We start from the raw sequence: 22,277 nt of genomic DNA, 5'->3' as shown, positions 1-22,277 counted from the left end.
TTGGGGTTGTGAAGTTGTTGTGCGTGTGTCTGTCTGGTTGTGGTGAGGTTGAAGAGGTTTGTGGTGCATTTTCGGTGTCTGAGTTGGTGGTTGGGGCAGTGTTGTTTTGGTGGGTTGTTGTGCTGGGGGAAGTCGTGTGGTTGTGTGTTCTTCCTGGCTGTTGGTGTTCGTCTGCAGTGATTTGTCGGGTTATTGAGTTTTTGTGGGGTTGTGGGTCTCGGGTGGTTGGTTTGTGTTTGGTTGTCGGCGGTGGTTGTGTGTCGGCTAGCCTATAGCCTATATCCAGTGGACAGCACAGCCTAGCCATAAGTATCAGAAGCCAGAGGTGCGTACCTGTTTGTGTTTTGTGTGTTTGGTATTTTATTGAACCAATTGTCCTGCAGGTTAAAGGTAACGTAAAGGGGAAAGTGTGAGTGTGGGAAATTTTGTTAGCTGGTACGATTAACGTAACTGTGGGGGGTTTACTTGTTTTTTGTGATCCCGCCACAAAAACTTACCAGATATACATCTCATGCAATTTAATAACTACTAAAATGAGAAGGTGCATTTCTTACTAATTATTGTGCTCTTAATAAGTGGTACAGGATAATTTCTTGTAACTTAACTAAGTGGTATAATTTCTTGTAACTTTACTAACATATTTTGCCACAGCACATGAATAATATTAATGATTACCAAAACTACAGTATTACTGGATATACAAGAGATAAAACAGAGTAGAATAGGCTAAAATTTTCTGGTATCAAGATATCATACTTCATGGATCTCCATGGATCCTGAAATGCTTAGAAAAGTTGTCTTTTATAAATATGTAATGATTTTCCATTTTCTTCAGCTTTACTGATTAAATAATTAAAGGTACCAGTAATTTACATAAAGAAAAAGTTTGGCTCTCATAAAAAGAGATGTGTCAATATACTCACTGTTAAAACTAATACCAATATGTACTAATTACTGATAACATTGTATTGACAATTGCACATTGTCAGATATGGCAAGATTTAAAAACACGACAAAACAGTAAGGATAAATATATTCAGTGCAAACGGTAAGCTAGCCTCATTCAATAGATTGGGTAATTGCTTAGTTTCATATGCTTAAACATGATTTATTATCATTACATTAAGGCAATTAAAAATAATGACAACATGAAATCACTCTGAGAATTATGCTCTTATGAATGGCCACTACTTTCTTGAAATAATAATCTATTTCATGACTGCAAATATATCATGGTGACATAATCCAGTACATTAGCTTCAAAACCTAAAGGTTATGTTAGTATAAAATGTAGTTAAGTGAATTTTTTTTTTTTTTATTGTTCGAGTTAATAGAGCATCAAATTACCTTACTAATATTTTATAGGTATACAGTATGTACTTGATATTAAAGAATTATATGTCAGAACTTCCATGACTGTCATATATTTGTCACTGAATGACCTCTATAATATGTACTATGCAATTAATAGTAATTTTCATAAATTTGACGCAAGAGGCCTTGGGGAATGCATCTCTAGGATAGATAAAAAAATTAAATGTTAAAATGTTTAAAATTAATGAATAAAAATTGGGGCTTTACCTCAGTACTGTCAAGTGCAACACCAACTGCAGCTCCAGCAGGCGAGACATGCTTAAAAGAAGCGGCTGCTTCCATACTAAGTGCTGCTCGAAGTTCATGAACTAACTGCCAACCATTCAAAGCATCACAGAGGTTGATGAAGCCTGGGGATCCATTCACCACTGGCAATAGATGAAAAGAATTAGCCAGTTCAAAAGGCAAGTTGATATTACATGTATTGAACATTTTAAAAATTGATAATGAAAGCACTCAAACTTTCACTGTAGCACAGAATCTGAAGAAATCAAGAATAAATTCCAACTTTGAAAAAAGTAGTCTAGTATCCATACATCAGAGCTCTTTAGACAATTCAAATTCCATAAATTCTAAAATGGGTATAGTACTTCCAAGGGCCTTGTAAGTGAAAGCAGTACAGTAATGGAAAAGAAATGCTTAAGCCAAGTCGTACAAACTACAGTGTATAAAAAAAGATATTACTAGTCAAGCATGCACACACGCACACACAAAAACATAAAACATAAGTACTACTGGGGAGACGAGACATGCGAGCCTACTCAACAATATTAAGTTTCTGAAGTATTAGTGATTTAACTACTACACGGGATTAGAAGCACATTCCATAATTTTGTCACAGTTGGAATAAACCTGCTAGAAAACTGTTGGGTATTGAACCGCATAAAAGAAAAGGGAGGATTTGGAAATTAATTTGCTCTCTTGTAGTTACGTATGTACTATCTAGCGGAAGAGGTGGTCTCGGATCTGATTGTAGAAGTGACCTTAACTTCTATCTAAAACCTAGCAATAGCCTACACTGAAAAACAACTTTAGCATCGTATGACAATATATATTTACTACCAAGTATGATTACAGAAAGTATAAACGATGTGTTGCTAGCACTCCTAGTCATGTTTAGGGTTGCAGTAGTGTGGGAAAACAAAAGAAAAGAATTATTTCTAGACAGTCCATGTAAGTGGGAAACCCAAGGTGGTTTCTTTAAAGGAGCAAAACAGGTTGCTGAAGTTAACAACCATTCTATGAGTGATAAGGATTTATGAAAAATTTAGCTTAAATCAAGGAAGCATAACAGACTTGTAAATGTTTTCAAGTAATGTCAGATTTCCCAAGGGATAAAAAGTGCGAAAAAGTGAGAGACGACTAAAACATGACATCCATAACACTACCAAATGTTAAAAGTATTTCTGTCTCCAACTGAATTATTTCCCTGATTTAGTACAGCTTAAAAGTTAGTTTAAATACATACATGGTTCTTTTGGGATACACACAATATGAAACCACTTTTAACCACAACTTTATCATCATTACAGTTGTTGTAAAAACTGAAAATCTCAAGGCAAAAATATAAACATGACAAGAAATCTCACGGAAAAAATATGTTAGAATTCATCTAACCTGTTAATGGTAGTTTTTCACCAGTAGTGAATATCTGTGCTGGTTTCTGGTGAGGATTCATGCCATATCGAAGAGGAAGTTGACTTACACCCTTTGAAAAGGTTTTCCTGAAGTAGTCACTAATTGCATCATCATACATAGCTGTGTGAGTGAAGGCCTTGAGTGCAAGCTTCTGCCTGTTCGAATTAAACATTCTCCTTAGTACCATACAAAGAAAATCCAAGAGTAAACACAAAGGAAATTAAATATAAATCAGTAAGTTATACAGAAACACAGGGATATGAGCACTTAATGTCCTGGAATTGCAAGAGAGGCACATACACCATTACTAGTAACTTCATTCACACCAAACCCACTAGTACTCATCATGTAAAATGTATTCTTCACGAATCCTAATCACTTTTAACCCAATTCCTAGTGCCGTAGTCTCCTGGCCTCAAAGATCCTAAGTTTGTAAGCATCTAAAAGTTAGTTTTGGGTTAAACATGTTGGTAACAAAACTTTTTGTTACCAATACTTTTTGGCAGATTGTTTCTCTAGAATTTAATTTAATTTGCATTTATTCACATTTAACTCGCTGCTTTTTTCTGATAGTTTGCAAGAAGAAATTTGGTGAAATTTCCTCAAGCATTTCACAGCCATTTTGCTGCTATCCCGGATTCTGCCGAGGAAAATAGTACATATGTAAATGTTATTGAATGCTCTAGAGAAGGAAAAAACTGCAGTTTTGTTATATTCTTACCAGTGGTAAGAAAAATATCTATGAGCAACACATTAAACTGATCACATTTAAAGCAGAACAATTTTCAAAAAAATTTTTCTAACAGCCATTGGTTGGCAAAATTAGTACATACTGTTTGTTTTGATACACTCGGCTTAAGACATTATAACCAAATGACCTTGTAGGCCCCAACCTTGTAAGCCACATACTATATATATATACAACCTATTTCTGCTTTCTTATAATGGACTGCTTCAGTTATATGGATGGTGTTAAAACAGTTCAGGTTTCTTATCTTCTTGTCTTACTTTTTTTCTGAATTGGTCCCCTTCCTGTTTGGCTGCCAGTGGAATTAATTCCTCACACAAGGTTTCCCGATATTCCTGGAGTACTGTATGAACTGTCACCACCTTCAAGATAGCAGATTGTTTTCAGTTACCAATACGCCTATTGTGGTTGTGATATAACCAAGTCTCCCTTGGACCAGCAAAATGCCTAACTTTATTCCTTGAAAATTGTGAAGGAGATGACATTTCACATTGTTACTTCAGCCAAGTGCAAGCAATTCATTCCATGGTCCTTCACAGTACTGAAAGTCTAACTTCTTCCTGAGTCAGCTTGAAGACATTGCTGGGGGAGTGACAGGATGTAGCAGCACTTGATAGTTAAGCCCTACACAGCCCACAATAACAAGCTCTTTTAAGTAGAGGAACTGGGGATAAGTCAATGGCATTAGGCTTGCTAATGAATTGATCACAGATCTCTGGTACTGTAAAAAGACAATGTCTTTACAATATTTTATATTTATCTGTACAATTTGCCACTTGCAACTTATATTATTTTATGTAGAATTCTTTGGCCTTTCTGCCAATGTAAATATCATGTATGTGCACAGACTACATCTGCATTTATCCCTATGTATGTGTATGCAAGAAACAAATTGTTGATCTCTGCGCACGGACCTCTGTCGCCCTGACTCGGGTACTGCATGTCCGCCTGCACCTGTCAGTGTTTACCCTGCTCTCGGGCGGGTCAATAAAGCTTTACAGCGACTCGGTGAGCAAGAGCCCGTGCTGACACAGGTCAACTTAATCAAAAACACACAATAAAACATCAGTACCCAGATACCTGTCTTAATCTCTTGTCCTCACAACTGGTGACCCCAGAGTGACTAACACAGAGGTTTTAGCGCTGTCATTAACGGACTCACTACGGCCGCTTACCTTCCGAGAAACCTTTAACGGAACCACACGGCGCCACAGTCTAGGTCTCTGAAAGCTCCTTTCGAACGGTTTTGGCTCTCGCCATTAATGAGACACGTCGACCACACCCAGTCATTAACGGAACCACATGGTGACTAGTCTTGACTGATGAACCTGACACCATTAATAGACTAAATATGGCACTTTTGCATTTGGTATGTGAGTCAAGTTACGAGGACGGGTACCTGGGTGCTGATCAGCCAACACAGACTTTGCCTCAATCGGGGGATCTCAGATACCTACTGACTATCATCGACCAATCCACTAAGAACTCACCAATAAGTGAGGGAGATCAGAGGCATCACAAAGAAAAGGTGAAAAAAATATAAATATCAAAGAGGCAGTGCTTGAGAAGAGAAGCCACAGTTAGGAGAGATTCATTGTTTCTTCACATACTCCAAAACCTGAGATAAACCTAAGAACAATTTGTAAAACATATCCAAGGTTAACGATCCTCTGAAGAAAGATCATGAAGTTCTAGAGCAATGATTGCGCTGCACCAGCTTGGCGTAAGCGTTGTTTTTAAAGGAACATATACTTGCCTTCTAATGTTGGCAAACAACTCGCTAAAAAGGTCAGCTGCAGTAACTCATTTTTATTTCTGTGGTATACAAGGAAGCCTGGACATTTAAGATATCAAGAGATGCCATAAGAACATACTCCCAAAAACCATTAAATAATGCTCATAGTATGAACCATTTAATTTTTCAGAAAAAAAATTGCTACCCACAAAAGTTTTTGCACGATAAATGAAAATAGTTTCAAAGGTTTAACAAAACGAAAAAGGCAGTGGTTACCTACACATTCACAGACAGCCTATGCTGAGGGAAAGCGAGCACATGGTACACATGAAGTGTCTAAAGAAAATTGTCTAACAAGAAAAAATCCCAAAATTACATCAGCATTCATAGGAATGTGAACTAATGCGAGGAAGTACCAGACCACAAATAAGGGGATGACACAGATAAATGCCAAAAACTGAAGCGAGTGAAAATCGCTGACGTGGGTTACTGCATGCATGGAGAAAAATGATCAACACCCTAACTTTCCTCCACTAGAATCATGGAAAGACATTTCACATTACTTCTTCATCCAAGAAAGAGAGATCTTACTCTAATAAGGGGAACTCTCACGTGTGGCAAATAAATATTAATACAAACAAACAACTGAAACTCACCTGGTATTCAAAGAGGTGTCTCCATTTTTCAGTTCCCTAAGGACAAGAGAATAGTCATCTGGGTCGCACAGAACAGTCACACGAGAATGGTTCTTTGCTGCTGCCCTGAGGAGTGTTACTCCTCCAATGTCTATATTCTCTACAGCTTCATTAACAGACACATCTTCACGACTGACAGTTTTCACAAATGGGTATAAATTGCAGACTACCACCTGTGAAAATACATAAAACATTTTTATATTCATATGGTGTCACTGCAACGCTAATTAGTGTTAAAATATAAATGACCAATCTTCAATATCAAGCAGTTCAACTTAAGGGAAAATTCCAACAATAAATAAAATCTTGAAAAATTGCAAGGCTCCTCCAACACAAAAATTTACAGCTAGTACTATAAAACTCAGCAAGAAAATCACAAAATAAAACAGCCCTAGGATTTGTCCACATGACAATTCCAGGTATGCTTCGAGAAAACAATTAATCTCAAACACTCTTCAGCTTTTCTTACTAGGTTCAAACTTGTACATTTTGATTTGATGTTCAAATTCATACATTTGAAAGAGAGAGAGAGAGATATTCATTATTCATGAATATACGTATATGGAGCAAGGATGACAATTGAACTTTAGATTTAACCTGGAGCTTATAGTACAGTGAAGAAACCATGACAGACCGAGAAATTCTTTTTCACACTAATGCCCAGATCAAGAAAAATAGTTTTGGGCCCTGAAGTTCTACAGAGAACAAAAAAATGAAGGAAAAAAAGTGCTTGGGCTCTGTTAAGTCCCACTGTGTACTACATAATAGAAAAACTATGTAAAAACTTATATAAAATACATATATAACCTACCTGGATCATATCTATTTTTCTCGCCGAAAGGTCGGCGAGATCTGAAGGCGTATCTCTTGCCAAAATTCCTCCATGGATGGTTGGGTGCAGTGTCTTGACCCGGCCCCCCAGCATCTCTGCTGCCCCTGTCACTTCTGCTACATCTGATACCTAGTACAAGGGAGATCCTCAGAATGACTAAGACGAGGTTATTGCTACTAAACTCAATATAGAAATACTAGTCATTAAAAAGAATGACAAAGGGTCAGACTTGACTTATCCTTAATCTTTACCACTTTACAATATTTTTAATACCATAAAATTCAGGGAAAGTTTGTCAAAGCAATGGACTACAGTATGTATGACTATAGTAGATTTATTAGGGCTTGTGCCTTGTATGATAAGGCGCCCTATGAGGTAATGTTAGGACTAGCGATAATCTATACGGCTAAGTCGGTTGGTATTGCACTTCCATCTTCAATGGAGTGTCTGGGGTTTTGTTGATCACTTACGAAGTCGGTATTATCTTTACGACGATGTGTTAAACTCATGGTTCAGTGAGGTTCTTGTAGAAAACACAAGGTATAAAAATAGTATATTCTTCTGAAGTTTACATGATGAAGATCAGGGATGATCGTACAAGTCTTCTATGACGATAGCTTGATCGCTTCTGCCAATGATGATGGCTAATCCTATTCCTCTACATGATAAAGCTTAGGTAAAGAGGTACAGGTCTTCTAATGACGATAGCTAACTGCTGTTCTGCCTGTCTACCATCTCTGTTACAAGTTATGAAGGAACAGACAGTAGTTCGAACATATGAACATACATACAATGACATAGTTTCATACGAACACACAATCAATGAGACACGCTACAGATCACGTAGGCCGTTTGAATAATAGGTCGGGTAGTTGTCTCAAGCAGGGAGCTTGGACTAATGTTTATAAACAATTGAATGACTACAGGTGACGGCATGTTATCTTAGCCTACATAACTATTGTATACGTCATCTTTAGCGTCATCTAGTCTGATCACATTCCTGCAAGCAATCTGGTTGACCTCTTTAGTTTTAGACTTTTATATATATGGACTAACATTCCATATTTTTATTATGTAAACACTTACATTAGCTCGGTCAGCTACCAAAACCAACCACTGAATATTACTCAAACTTGACTTGCATTTGACTTATAGGAGTGTGATACAGACACTATGTGAAATAATATATCTATTAAGTAAATAAAAATTCATGGTGTACATGAATTGATTCAAGTAATAAAATATAAAACAATGATATTGGTAAATAATAGTGATCACATGATATATAATGATACAGTTTCTCACTTCATCTCATTAAGATACATATGCTACAGAAAATACTAATGTACTCTGATAATTGCATAGAATGAAGATTAACATGATAAAAATCATATTTTAACTGATAAAAAGGTTCATATATGAATTGATAAAATTATAATGTTTATGCTGATTGATTCGTTGATTTTTATGCTAAATGTTATATATCTGATTCATTAATCAATATACTAACCTCATATATAACTGCAGATAATGGTAAGATATAAGGTAACAGATTGATTATAGGCTACTGATTTGTTTATACATATGTATATGGATTCATATAATTATGATTAATATATGTGCACTTTAAATAGATCCTATTGCGTACACGCAAAGATATATTTTAGATTCTGTTATTTATGATCATTTATATAAGAGATTCCTATTGCGTACACACAAAGATATATATTCTGTTATTTATGATCATTTATATAAGAGATTCCTATTGCGTACACGCAAAGATATATTTCGACTCTGTTATTATGATCAATTAATATATAGGATGACATGATACTTATATATAGGATATGATACTTTCATATATAGGAGGGACATGACCGAGGTTATACTACTTCACTTTTAACTAGCTTTCGAACAACTTTTCGTCCATTACACAGTCCAGGACAACCACCTATAGCCAATGAAACGGCCATTTTTCAATGGTTAAAACAAGGGGAAAATTTGCCTGGGCGGGTCCAACGTTCTATTTTGCGCTCATACTTATTCTCTGCATCCTAAGCTACACGATTACGTCGCGATGAATAAAAAAACATCCCCAGCACGAGTCCTTCGCCAGCAAAGTAGAGTTTGAATATCCTTCGGGTCGTAATTGTCGGAAGTTATGTTTCCCTTTCGTAGTCGAATTACCGACAAACCGCTGGAGCGTTCCGCAATGAAAACGAGATTAACGACGAGATACGGTGTCGGTTCGAAGAAGTCCATGAAATTCCTTTCACATTGTAGGCGGTTGTTACTTGACTGTAGTCGTCCGCTACGACGAACGATTTTTTGAAGTTGCGTTGTGAAACTCTCGTACTGCAGGATACTGTAACCAGGTTCCATTAAGCAGCCTGCAAGTGAAATTATACTTGTCACAAGGGCAAAGTAAATTCAGACAACATCCAAATACAGGGGAGGGGAGAGAGCTATTTAGACCAGACTTAACCCACATGAATTCGCTGATATTTTGGAATTCAAAAGAGTCCGCTGTACCAAACTTTTTTATCCATGGCATTAACAATGAGTGAACCTATCCAGGTCTATGATGACTTGTAAAAATATCCATAATTATAAAAAATAAATAGATATCAATACGAATCTCAAAGAAAAATTCGATATTACTGGTAGTAAGTTACTAGACAAAGAAGTGGAAGTGGAAAATGGAGCTATTTGTAAGATTGCCAGGCAGCATAAGAGTCAAAGAGAATATAATCATGATTCTATGTGCCCTAACAAAAGTTTCATATTCAATTTTCTCGTGCGCATCCTCTGAGGTTAATTTTTTAAAAAACTTTATTAATAGGTAGGAGATGCAACGAAAAAAAAAACAAAAAAAAAAAAACCCACTATGTAACTAGTTTCTAAATAAACTGGGTTTTTCAAGAAAATGTGACATTTTCCCATGAATGTTTTACTTGAATTGTAATAGGCTAATGTTGCAAGTAAATAATCCATATCCATATCGTGATACTTCTAAATGTCTATGAGGTTCAGAAAAGATTAATTCATTTTGATGTTATAGAAACTCTATTTCCTTATTTTGTTTATTAATTTTAAAATGATTGCAAGTCCTTAACTACTTGCATTACACACACGGATAAGAATATGTTATGTGGCCTGTCATGTGACCTATGAACACATGTGAAGTTCATGAGCTGAGCATTCCTTTCTCCAGTCAATCTGCTTTGCCAGCGCGAGATGAAGCCTGTGCAAGCAGATATTTGAGGTTAAAGGAACAAATGATGATACGGCAATGATGACGTCGTCACTTGGCAGGAGATTGCTCTCAGCCAGCTAAGAGTTACGTTACTTGCTGTAAGAGATACGACTTTAGTATTTTCAAATGATATTTTAGTGTTTTAATTCTCCACCCACATGAGAAGAATGTCTGAAAAAAAAACAGTACCAAAATTGAACAATATATTAGTTTCATGTTGGAAATTGTGTTAAATTAAATATTCCTTATCAAACTATATGAAATAGGTTTCCATACAATTCTATATATATTATTAGCCCTGTATAAGATTCATATAGGATTATTTCATAGATAAACATTTTCACTTCTAGACTTCATGACTTTAAAATCTCTTTTATTTTATTTTATTTATTTATTTATTATTAGTTTATTTATTTATTTATTTATTTAATTTTTTTCATTGACTACGAATATAAATCACCGGGACAGACAATATGTCAGTAGATTTTAGATGATGCGTTTGAACTTTTAGCTTATTTGTCATTACTAAAGCGTTAAGTTAGAGTTCAAATCTTTACGCATATATATTTAGATATTTAATTAACCTTGGTTACGTTTGCTTATTGATTTTATCGTGATTCCTTTTTTTTATTATAATTTGTAACCCTTCCGACTTCTTACGGAGTGTATTATATTGACTCCACTTGTATCCATATTTATTTTATTTTTTTATATTTATTTATTTATATATTTTTTTTTTTTTATATATATTTGATAAATTAATGGTTTGGCTTGAATATTGGAAAAGTGTTCTAGCGGCGTACCGTATAAGGCTACTTGCGGCAATCAATTCTATAGATACAAGATATAAATGATAAAGGTATTTAAAACCGCGAGAACCGCTATAATCCGGTCGGATCCAATATCACGAGTTGTAACTCGTAAGACATTGACACTTCCTATTTAATTATCCGTTATTCTACCAAACCGATTGACTCTGGGTGATAAAATATATTATTGGTTTTCTTAATGGAAAGGAATTCACACAACGTGTTAAGGAGATTATTATTGATTTACACCACCCGAGTCACAGATTATTATGTGTTGAATTCCATATTTATTGATTTAGCACTCATAAATATTCGTAACGCACTCAATTGCGGTGTTTGTTTTTTAGTGCTATTAATTCTATATAACGTGTCAAGGAAACTATTAACACTAAGAAGTGTTTATTCCCTCTGTCAGACTCGTAATTCTGTTTAATTCTAAATTCTACGTATATTCTTTCAAGGATTGATTTGGCACAGGATAGGCTCTCCTAAACTGACAGGTGTCTTAGTGTATCCCTTGTTTTCATGACACATGTTACAATTAGTTATGTGCATTTTTTATCTGTAAGCATTGTAGGCCAGAAAAACAGTGATTTGGCTTTCTGTGAAAAGGAGGGAACCCTGGATGACGGAATGCAACCAGTTTATGACGATTGGTATGAGAAAAGATTATTACTACTACCTGGTCGTTAGTCATCTGCTGTGTTCTTCGGGTTTTTTCCTCGTCACAGACCTACATATAATATTACATTTGATTACATTATTTTGATACACATACTTTAAATGTACTTTTGCTTTTATGGGTTTCTGCATCCGAAGTGTTTTATTTTTTGTTTTTTGCCTAGCCACTGACCCTGTTTCCGTTCGAAGTGTTTATTGTTTGGTGTTTATTGCTGCTGGACTCTGTTTTCCGTTCGAAGTGTTTATTGTTTGGGTTATGTCTGTTGACTCTTGCTTTGTTCAGTTTGTAACAGTTCTGCGCTCCAACCCATATGCAATGCTCGCGATCTCTTGGGTTAAGGAATTTTCTTGTTTAGATACGGTTTTAACAATAGGTACGGATGTTGCTATATTTTTTAGTCCAATTAATGGTTCTTTGCGGTATGGTGCGGGATTGCGGGATAATGCGTCAGCTGATATTTGCTTTCCCAGGTAGATATCTTATCTTGGCTCCAAAGACCTGAATGATATCATTTGTCACCGAGTTCCTTTTGGACTGTGATTAAAGCCTTTGAAAAACTCGGTAAAGGACTCATGTTCGGTAGGACTTTATCAGGATAGCCATAGATTATGAACTTAAAATGTACTAGTGAGTTAAAGATACCTAGCCCTTCCTTGCTTATTACTGCATATTTACTTTCAGAGGGCTTTAGTTTTACGTGAATAAATAAAAAGCTATAGGAAAGAACTGTTTATCATATTGCTGAAGTAGGATCCCTCTTACCCTGGTATGAGGCGTCTGTTGCAATAAAAAAAAAAATTCCTTATTTAAATCAGGGATTTTTAAGTTAGGTAAGCTGCATTTTCCGCTTTTAAGATATCGAACGCCTGTTGATGCTTTTCAGACCATAATAAATCTACGCTCGTTCCCCCCTTCTTCGTAAGATCTGTTAAGGAGCTGTCATCATTGAAGAGTTACATTTTACATACGATTGTAATACCCACTACAGCGCAAAAGTGCTGTATCCCCTTTTTACGTTAATAAGTACCGGAAAGTTATGAATAGCCGACACCTTACCATGGACCTACTTTTAAGACCTTGACCAGACATAAAACCTAGATAAACATGTTCTGGTTTTGAAAAAAACTCACATTTAGATATTTTTACTCTGAGATTATTTGTCTTTTTGTCTCTGTAGCACTAGCTCTACTTTATGTGAATGTACTTCTAAGGTATTAGAAAAGATTACAAGATCATCATATAGGCATGTAGGTTATCCCCTAAAAGTCTCCAAACACTATATTGTAATTTGGGGCGCAACGTAAGCCGGAGGCATACGTAAAAATTGATAATGTCCCCTGGGTGTGCTGAAAACGGTGTATGAGGTACAATCACTTAGGTAATGGTATCTGGTAAAAGCATTTAAGTAAGTCCAAGTTGGTGAAAAAAAAAATTTATTCTAACCTAACAGAGATAAGATGTCGTCGGTACATCGCACTGGAAACTATCGGAAGTCGTTTCCTTGTTTAAGCGACAGTAATCTGCGCAGATACGCCAAGTCCGATCTTTTATGGCATGACGTTTGAGGGAAAAATTATATGGGCTTATTTGATTTCCTAATGGCTCCTATTACTGAATTTTTTCAACTTCGTCATTTATCTCTATTTTAAAATTTCATTGAGAATCTATACGAAGGTACGTAAATAGCTTTATGTTTGTCCTTAGACCGTGTTTTGTGTTAAATTACATCCGTTTTTCTCCCAGAGATCACTCGCTAGTGGAGAAACTTCCTGGTATTCAGGTAGAAGATAAAAAAAATTTCTGCTGAATCACCTCTGCTTGAATGACTTTACGGATATTACTTTAGATAGATTATCAGGATAGATTCATCCACGACTGGTTGGGCGTGATTAAAAATTAGCAACAATAAAAAATGCGATATTTATAACTTCCGTATCCACGATATGTATACTTTTAGAGCTTTGTTCGCGGAAATCGTTATATTTCAGAGTGTCGGGAAGGATTAAAATTTCATTTCCCAGCAAAGTCTTTTTACACGCACTAAGACATTCGAGGGTGCATGCTTCTCGAGATTTTGCGTGCAAAGTACGACTGCGGTTGTGGGAGAATTCTGTTGGGTCATTTGAACAATGTTACGATTTATGAGACAAATGTATAGTTCCTTTATATAAGTTATTATTTGATTAACTGCTCATTTTTGTTCAAACGGATTTTTACTATGTTTGAAGGTTTATAGGATTTTCCATTGATAAACACGCCTTATTTTTGCAGGATGTAAGATAATATTTTGTATACCCCTAGATGGATCTTACAATTACACTACATACAGATCAATGTTTTTTATAACTATAGAGGTATCTGTAAGCGCTCGCTTATCCGGACTTCTCATTAGAGAAGTTCGAACAACAGACGGTGAGTCCGTAAATACAGGATATTACGTGTAGTAAAGGAATAAACAAGATATTCTAATTTTTACGGCGCGTACAGTCGGCTTAATCCACCATATTTATTATAACTTAATGATATTAAAATTAAACGAAAACCTGCTCTGATTACTTATACGGTCGTGTGTTTTCATAGGAAAAATCCTTTTTAATTCAAAAAGATATTGGTATGAACCAACATCGCTTTTCCCACTCTGCTAGAGTCGCTTATTGTGTGGAATTTGCTATGTTTTGAACACCTTTCGGCAGTTTTTTACTAACCTTGAACCGCTTGACTAGGTGACACAGTAACCGAGTTTGCTTGTTTGATTCTGAAAGGCTACTGTTTCTAATTTTAGGTTTTTGTTTAATAATTCTCTTTTTTGGGGGTTAATGGGAATTGGGAAGGTCCTTCTCTTTATTACCATCGGCAACGTATTGTGTGGTTTTTAGCATTATGTTGCTGGTTACGTATAAAGCAATGGAATGACGAAACTATTAGGAACTGAGCGATTACTAATAAGACAAGTTATCTCTACTGTATTCAATATTAACTGTTTGTACTTCAGTCTTTGCTAAATTTGAAATAGTGAGGGATCCTGGTCAGCGCATTTAGCCTGATGAAAGTTTTTTTACAGACATGTTATTCCTTGCAATCCAGCCAGTATTTTTAAAGTTAAGTTGAGTCCATTGAGGTTCGATATTTTATATAACTCAAAAACTCAAGGCTAAAACTGCGATCGGGAACTTTGCAAAAGGAGCATTTATTGTCACCCCGACCCGAAATAGTGTTACCTCTAATTTATATAGATTTGTACGGGTGTTCCACTTGTTTTTTGTGTGTTTTCTAATCACTACGGTGCTTAAACGACCCTATCCATGCATCTGTATAAATACAGACGTCACTGCGTAAACGCATATTCACTGTTAATATGATTTGTTACGTAAGGGATTAATAATCACCCAAAATGATAAAATTAACATAGTATATGATTATGATATTTCAGTAGAACTTCTGGAAACAGACACTAAAAGATCCAAAAACTAGCAGTAGCGAAACCTCTCAATGATATCAGATAATTTCTGTAAAAAAGTAAGATTAAGAATGTCTCGTAACTTCAGCCACAGGAATAACGAAATTCGACCTGCAAAGGAAACACTCAAAGTTACTCCAAATGAATAAAAAAATTGTACTTAGCTTGCTTTTGTGGGAAGTCACGGTGTTCCGATAACGACACACGGCCTTGGCCTCCTCCTTCTCTATTTAGCGGACGACCTGGTTTGGCTTCAGTTTCCCCCGTGCGCGTTGTTTCGATGATTCGAGCCCTTGAAAATCCGATGCTGCAGACGCGTTCGGTTTGTTTCTTGCAGTGCCGGAAACGCTCACTAACGATGTTTTCTTGAATGATTCTAATGAGAGCGAAGCTTCCGTTGCCGTAGAAAAGGACACGTCGTTTTGTTTCTTGAAGTTATTCACTAACGATGATACTAAGTTGCTTGACGAATCTTGTTGTTTTCTGAAGTCGCTCACTAATGATGATACTAGGTTGCTTGAAGAATCTGCTGCTTTCGTCGTCGTTGACTTCATGATTTATTATTCTTGTTTTTTTCTTCGTAGGACGTTGTAGAGTTCTTCTGGTCCGCTGGCCACCAATATTAGGGCTTGTGCCTTGTATGATAACGGCGCCCTATAGATGGTCAATGTTCAGACTAGCGATAATCTATACGCTAAGTCGGTTGGTATTGCACTTCCATCTTCAATGGAGTGTCTGGGGTTTTGTTGATCACTTACGAAGTCGGTATTATCTTTACGACGATGTGGTTAAACTCATGGTTCAGTGAGGTCTTGTAGAAAAAACACAAGGAAGTTTATAAAAATAGTATATTCTTCTGAAGTTTTACATGATGAAGATCAGGTATGATCGTACAAGTCTTCTATGACGATAGCTTGATCGCTTCTGCCAATGATGATGGCTATCCTATTCCTCTACATGATAAAGCTTAGGTAAAGAGGTACAGGTCTTCTAATGACGATAGCTAACTCTGTTCTGCCTGTCTACCATCTCTGTTACAAGTTATGAAGGAACAGACAGTAGTTCGCAACATATGAACATACATACAATGACATAGTTTCATACGACACACAATCAAATGAGACACGCTACAGATCACGTAGGCCGTTTGAATAATAGGTCGGGGTAGTTGTCTCAAGCAGGAGCTTGGACTAATGTTTATAAACAATTGAATGACTACAGGTGACGGCATGTTATCTTAGCCTACATACTTATTGTATACGTCATTCTTTAGCGTCTCTAGTCTGATCACATTCCTGCAAGACAATCTGGTTGACCTCTTTAGTTTTAGACTTTTTATATATATGGACTAACATTCCATAGTTTTTTATTATGTAAACACTTACAGATTTACATCAACCGTGCATCTGATGTCTAGGCCAGTCCTTATCATGCTCCTGATTGGCTGTTGATAAGCCAATCACAGGGCTGTTAACTCTAAGTCTCTCTTTAGAGTTCACATAGCAGGATGTATGTTCCACCTCTCCTGATGACTAACATCTTTCAAAAGTATCCCTCATGAGAGGTAGTAACATAAATCCTGCCTATGTGAACTCTCTCAAGAGACTGAGAGTTTCCAGCCTTGTGATTGGCTTATCAACAGCTAATCAGGAGCGTTGTAAGGGAGGGGCCTAGGACATCAGATGCATGGTTGGTGTGAATACTATAGTAGCATCCTTTTAATTCCTAGACAGCTCTACCAGTTATACCCACCTGCTTATTCGTATAAAATCATGCACTTTCTTACAATGTGAAATTTAAACAAATGTGAATGAAACCAGTGCACTATGACATAGAAATAACAAATGAGATAAGATCAACAGAAACCAATATCTGGAATCAACAGATACAAAAGATGGAAGGCGAGACTTTTTTTTTTTTTGTAAGTTTGAATACAAAATTGAAGTGATACTAATCAATAGTCCTAATAGACTTGGGGATTTAAGTTCATGTGATCAGTATTTTCTTTTTATGAAAGAGATACAGAAAATTCAATTTTCCACTCAGAAACAACTGGAATAAGTCTTTTCACGAGTTTGAAAAGCTATGAAAAGACCTGCACATTTAATATAAAAATTGTTATACCGAAGAGGAGCATAAGTTTCGCGATACAGTTTTAAAACTACAGAAACCATTTAACAAAACCACATCAAAACAGGTTTCATTACAAAGCACTCAATTGTAATAAGTAAAATATTGTTTTTTTTACGCAACTGCAGACCTAATCGATTCCCAAAAGAGAGAACTTGCGAGGCTGGAATTCTCGCGACATACCTAAAACTTGAAGAGATCAAGTTCTGCAAAAACTATAAATGACAGAAAAACTTAGCCATTAAGATGCTTGTCGAGATAACCTTTAAGATGAAGAGGTTAAATAAAACTGATGACAAGTACATAATCCATCAATATGTTTTATTCACTTACCACTTTACCTAGAGAATGACATCCAAAAAAATCATATATATATGACCATCAAATCCCAAAGTGATTATAAATTATTCTATTTAAATGTAATTAATTCCAGAAAAAGAAAATGTGAATTCGACATTGATGGATTATTTGCAGCTCTCTGTCACCCAACTACCACGAATCAGTTAGTAAAAATACTACCAGGGTACAAATTAATAAAAAAAAAAAAACCAAAAAAAAAAAAAAAAATGTATCTCATATAAGTCAGAAATGCTTCAATAACAAAACTATCACGCATCACTGAAGTAAAAGCACTACCAGGGTACAAATGAAAATAATCTAAAACTAGAAAAAAAAAAAACCATATATCTCAAATAAGAGTCAGAAATGTTTCAATAACATAAAATACATCCGTTTCTCTTTTTACCTGGAGTCCCACATCCCTCAGTTTGGTTGCTGTACCACCAGAAGCCACCAGAGAGAGCCCAGCAGCTGCTAGTCCTTTAGCCAGTTCTGTTAAGCCCGTCTTATCAGACACACTCACAGCTAAATATAAATAAAAAAACACAATATGAGGGAAATTTAGTCATTTATTATCACAAACAATTTTTTAAAAAACTCGTAGCTTTACCTAAATAAATTGAATTGAAAGTAGCAATACCTGACCAGAAAAAAAAGCCAGTCTTTGGAGCCGCACACTAAACAAATACTGTACTGGTTTCGAAATGGAATGTATTACCATCTATCTCTGTGTGGACTACGTATAGAGTTTAGGCCATAGAGTGTCTATCACTGGAGTGGCGATCTCCCTGCCTAACGTGTGACTTCGAGCGGCCATATTGAAAGGTCATGGTCCAGCTCATGGTATTATACTTTATTACTTTTTTTATTACTACTATTATTTTTATTTGTTTACAGTTATTATATTATTATTAATATTAATATTATCTTACTAATGGTATATTAAAGTGTTGCTGGTATTATAATTAATAATAATTATTATTATTACTGGACACAATTTCGCAGAGAAAAAATTGCCTTACAACAACAGGTTGGCCTAAGCACTCCAACCATTATGGTCAAGGCCTAAGCATCTGCTCCTGGATCTAAGCAGTGTATAGCATAAATGGTTCCTGTAAAATTACAGGACTTTCTTAGCATACAGTCACTATGCACTAACTAAATAGTAATGAACAATCACTAAATACTAACACTCACAATACGCTTTCACTCACTAAACACTCACAGTTACTATACAATCACACTAAACACTTAGACTTAACATACACTCACACTTACTTAATAACACTAAAAACACTGAATAGTCAACAATAGCTAGACACTCACTATACACTGAACACTCACTAAACACTCATAAAACACTACATAAAACACTACGCACTCACTATATACTCACTATACCTCAAATACTCAGTAAACAATATCTAAACACCCACTTAATCCTAAACATTCATTAAACACTAAACAATTGCTAAGCATTCACTAAGCATTGATTATACACTAAACATCCAAGTACTCACTATGCACTAAACACTCACTAAACATCAAATGCTCACTAAAACCTAAATACTCATTAGACACTAAATACTCAGTAAACGCCAATGTTCATTAAACCCCTAAGCACTCATTAAACAGTGAATGAATATCCACTCATTACTCACTAAACACAAAATAAACACACACTAAATATTCACTAAACTCTAAAAATCATGATACATTTACTAAACACTCACGAAACATTCACCGAGTACTTACTAAACAGTCACTAAACACAAACATTCACTAAACCCTAAACACTCACTGAATGCTTACGAATTAACATTCATTTAACACTAACATTCACAAAACATTTTCACTACACTCTTAAACACTTAAACATTCATTTACTAAACACTAACATGCACTAAAACATTACTAAACAATTAGCATACTAAACATACACTAATTCTAAACATTTGCTAAACATTCACTGAATGCTTATGCACTTAACATTTGATTAACACTAACATTCACAAAACATTTTTACTCAACTCTAAACACTCACTGAATACTTACACAAAACATTAACATTCACAAGACATTCACTAAACACTCACTAAACATTCATTGATTACTTACACACTAAACATTCACAAAACATTCATTAAAACCCTAAAGACTAACTAAACATTCACCGAATACTTACATAAAGATTTAATAATATTCACAAAACACTCAACATTCAGTAAACATTCACTAAACCCTAAACTAAACATTTACTCAAACATTCAATAAACACTTACTCAATAAACCCTAAAAATTTGCTAAACACTTACTCATTAAACATTAACAATAATAAAACATTCACAATCGTGCTAATCCCTGTCCAATTTGTGGGTTAGCAGACCTTTAAAAATGGCCGCAAGGCTTTGCAACGCCGCCCTGGTGGAAGACCACCGAACTACATAGTACTGGTATACAGATTGCAATTTGCAACTCCAGGTATATACCCTCTATGGTTTAGGCCAAGCGCTGTGCTGGGACCTAGGAGGTTATTCAGCGCTGGAAGGGCAAATGATAGTAGGTAAGTTTGAAAGGTGTAGTAACGGGAGGAAAACCTCACAGTTACGCTATGAAACTATAGTTGGAAAATGGCGGGTAACAAGATGGAAAAAAAGTTAATAGGAATAGAGTACAGTCAAGGAATGAAACGGGGCCTGCACAAGCCAGGGGCCGAAGGGACGCTGCTGAGAACCTTCATTGATGCCTACAGTACACCGCCTGAGGTGCACTGGCTTGGCGCGAGCTTAAATAAAACAGTTCACAATTAAAATCGTAATAAAATTCATCACCGTTGTCTATAACGTCGCGTGACGCAACGAGCCTTCGTGAAATTGGGGTATTTCGCTTTCAAGAAGTCTCAAGGCATCCGGATTTTTCTCATACACGTAAGTCTACGTTTTTCAAGTCTTCTGATTCCCACTCGAATTTAACTAGGAGTTGAGGGAGACATGGCAAACCAGCTTCGTATGCATTCAACGTAATCTCATCTCCATTCAACGTAATCTCAACATATGGTACTAACGTAATATCCTATTTGGTATCACGTCTAACTCTCATCTTGCCTGCCATCTGACTAAAAATATTCTTCAAGCCTTATTCTATGATCGACAATTTTTCTCATATCTTCACTGTCATATAATGATTAAGCATGTCATATATATAAAAAAACAAAACCCTTTTTTTAAGTCTCATTAAATTCTAACTATAATTCTCCAGCTGTTATTTCATTCGTTTGTGGAAAATCAGTTCTCGTTACTTCCGTTTTCCTGAGATCTATTTAGTCACCTATCACGGTTTATATGATTCATTCTTTTACGCAAGTTTTGTAAATGGGAAGACAGCATTCCCTTGCATCACAACCCCACAATTTACAAATTCACCAGGACGCCATCAACATTACATTCCCATCCACTTCGTTCATGGGGGGGGGGGTGGTAAAAGACATGTCTAGAAAATACTTAACATCAAAAGAAATAAAAATGTCAGGGATGGGATACTAAATTAAATGCAAAAGATCATATATTGCAACCCAAGAAGCGTAGTTTTCAAAGTGAAATATTTAAAACAAGGATAGATTAAAAGGGCTATGCTACCGCAAGACTAAACTGCTGTAAAATTCTCTATAATGATCTATTATGGAGGAGTTATGGAGTTCCATTTGACAACGTCTTGAGAGAGAGAGAGAGAGAGAGAGAGAGAGAGAGGAGAGAGAGAGGGTGTAATTGCTGTATGGATAGTTAACGACTGTATTGGCTGTTAGTGAGTTCTGGCTGGGTTGACATAGAACGACATTTTAGAAATAGTAGAGGATTACGAGTTAGATAGGTGTATGAAAGAGTAGAAGTGTTAGTGTTAGGACGAAGTAGCTGAGGGCTGTAATACGATGACTTTGAGGGAAGGAATGATACATATAGTGTGTGGGGGTTTGAATTGACAGGGTTTAGTGAAGTTTCACTAGGGAGGGATCAGGTAGTAAGAATGTAGTTGGCAGTATGAATGAGTCTCTTCGGGAGTTTGGCAGGAGTGTAAATGATTTGGTGGCAGAGTTACGAGAAATGTTCGGACAATTAGAAGGGGTAGATGAGATAGTGAATGAATGGGATTTGGGGGGATGGTAGTAAGGGAGATAGTAATGGTAGTCTGACTGGAAGTGATCTGGGAGAAGTTGATGGCGGTGTAACGAGTGTGTATGAGGGCCCTCAAACAAGATCCAGGGGACCTGCATCCGAGCTTCCGTGGGTGTTGCGGAAGGCTATTTAGTGTGGGTGTTGTGAGTAAAGGAGACGTTGTCAAATGTAACAGGGGAGGAAAATATGGAGGAGTTATGGAGTTCCATTAGACAACGTCTGAGAGAGAGAGAGAGAGGGTGTAATTGCTGTATGGATAGTTAACGACTGTATTGGCTGTTAGAGAGTTCTGGCTGGGTTGTCTGCTGGTAGAGATCAGAGTTTCTGTGTTTTTAGCGAGTTTTTTTTTGAGTCAGTCTTTAGTGAGAGCTGGTGACAGTCAGTAGTGTCAGGAGCGGTATATTAAAGGCATT

The 22,277-nt window shown here is 36.1% G+C and overlaps 1 protein-coding gene across 1 annotated transcript in view; it reads right to left on the bottom strand.

The window, feature by feature from the left end:
* LOC135207213 (bifunctional purine biosynthesis protein ATIC-like) overlaps nucleotides 1-18,213 on the bottom strand; it is a 106,331-nt gene extending 88,118 nt beyond the window's left edge. Inside the window, exons 1-5 of the mRNA XM_064238824.1 lie at nucleotides 18,102-18,213; nucleotides 7,002-7,151; nucleotides 6,152-6,363; nucleotides 2,992-3,167; nucleotides 1,582-1,742 (exon numbers count right to left, since the gene is read on the bottom strand). Coding sequence (XP_064094894.1) covers nucleotides 1,582-1,742; nucleotides 2,992-3,167; nucleotides 6,152-6,363; nucleotides 7,002-7,115 — 663 coding nt within the window. The 5' untranslated portion in view covers nucleotides 7,116-7,151; nucleotides 18,102-18,213. The remainder of the gene's footprint in view (nucleotides 1-1,581; nucleotides 1,743-2,991; nucleotides 3,168-6,151; nucleotides 6,364-7,001; nucleotides 7,152-18,101) is intronic.
* Nucleotides 18,214-22,277: the final 4,064 nt, after the last annotated feature.

Source organism: Macrobrachium nipponense, chromosome 32, assembly GCF_015104395.2.
Source record: "Macrobrachium nipponense isolate FS-2020 chromosome 32, ASM1510439v2, whole genome shotgun sequence".
Classification (NCBI taxonomy): Eukaryota; Metazoa; Arthropoda; class Malacostraca; order Decapoda; family Palaemonidae; genus Macrobrachium; species Macrobrachium nipponense.
Note: the sequence above shows the minus strand (reverse complement) of the source record. Positions and strands in the feature narration are given on the sequence as shown.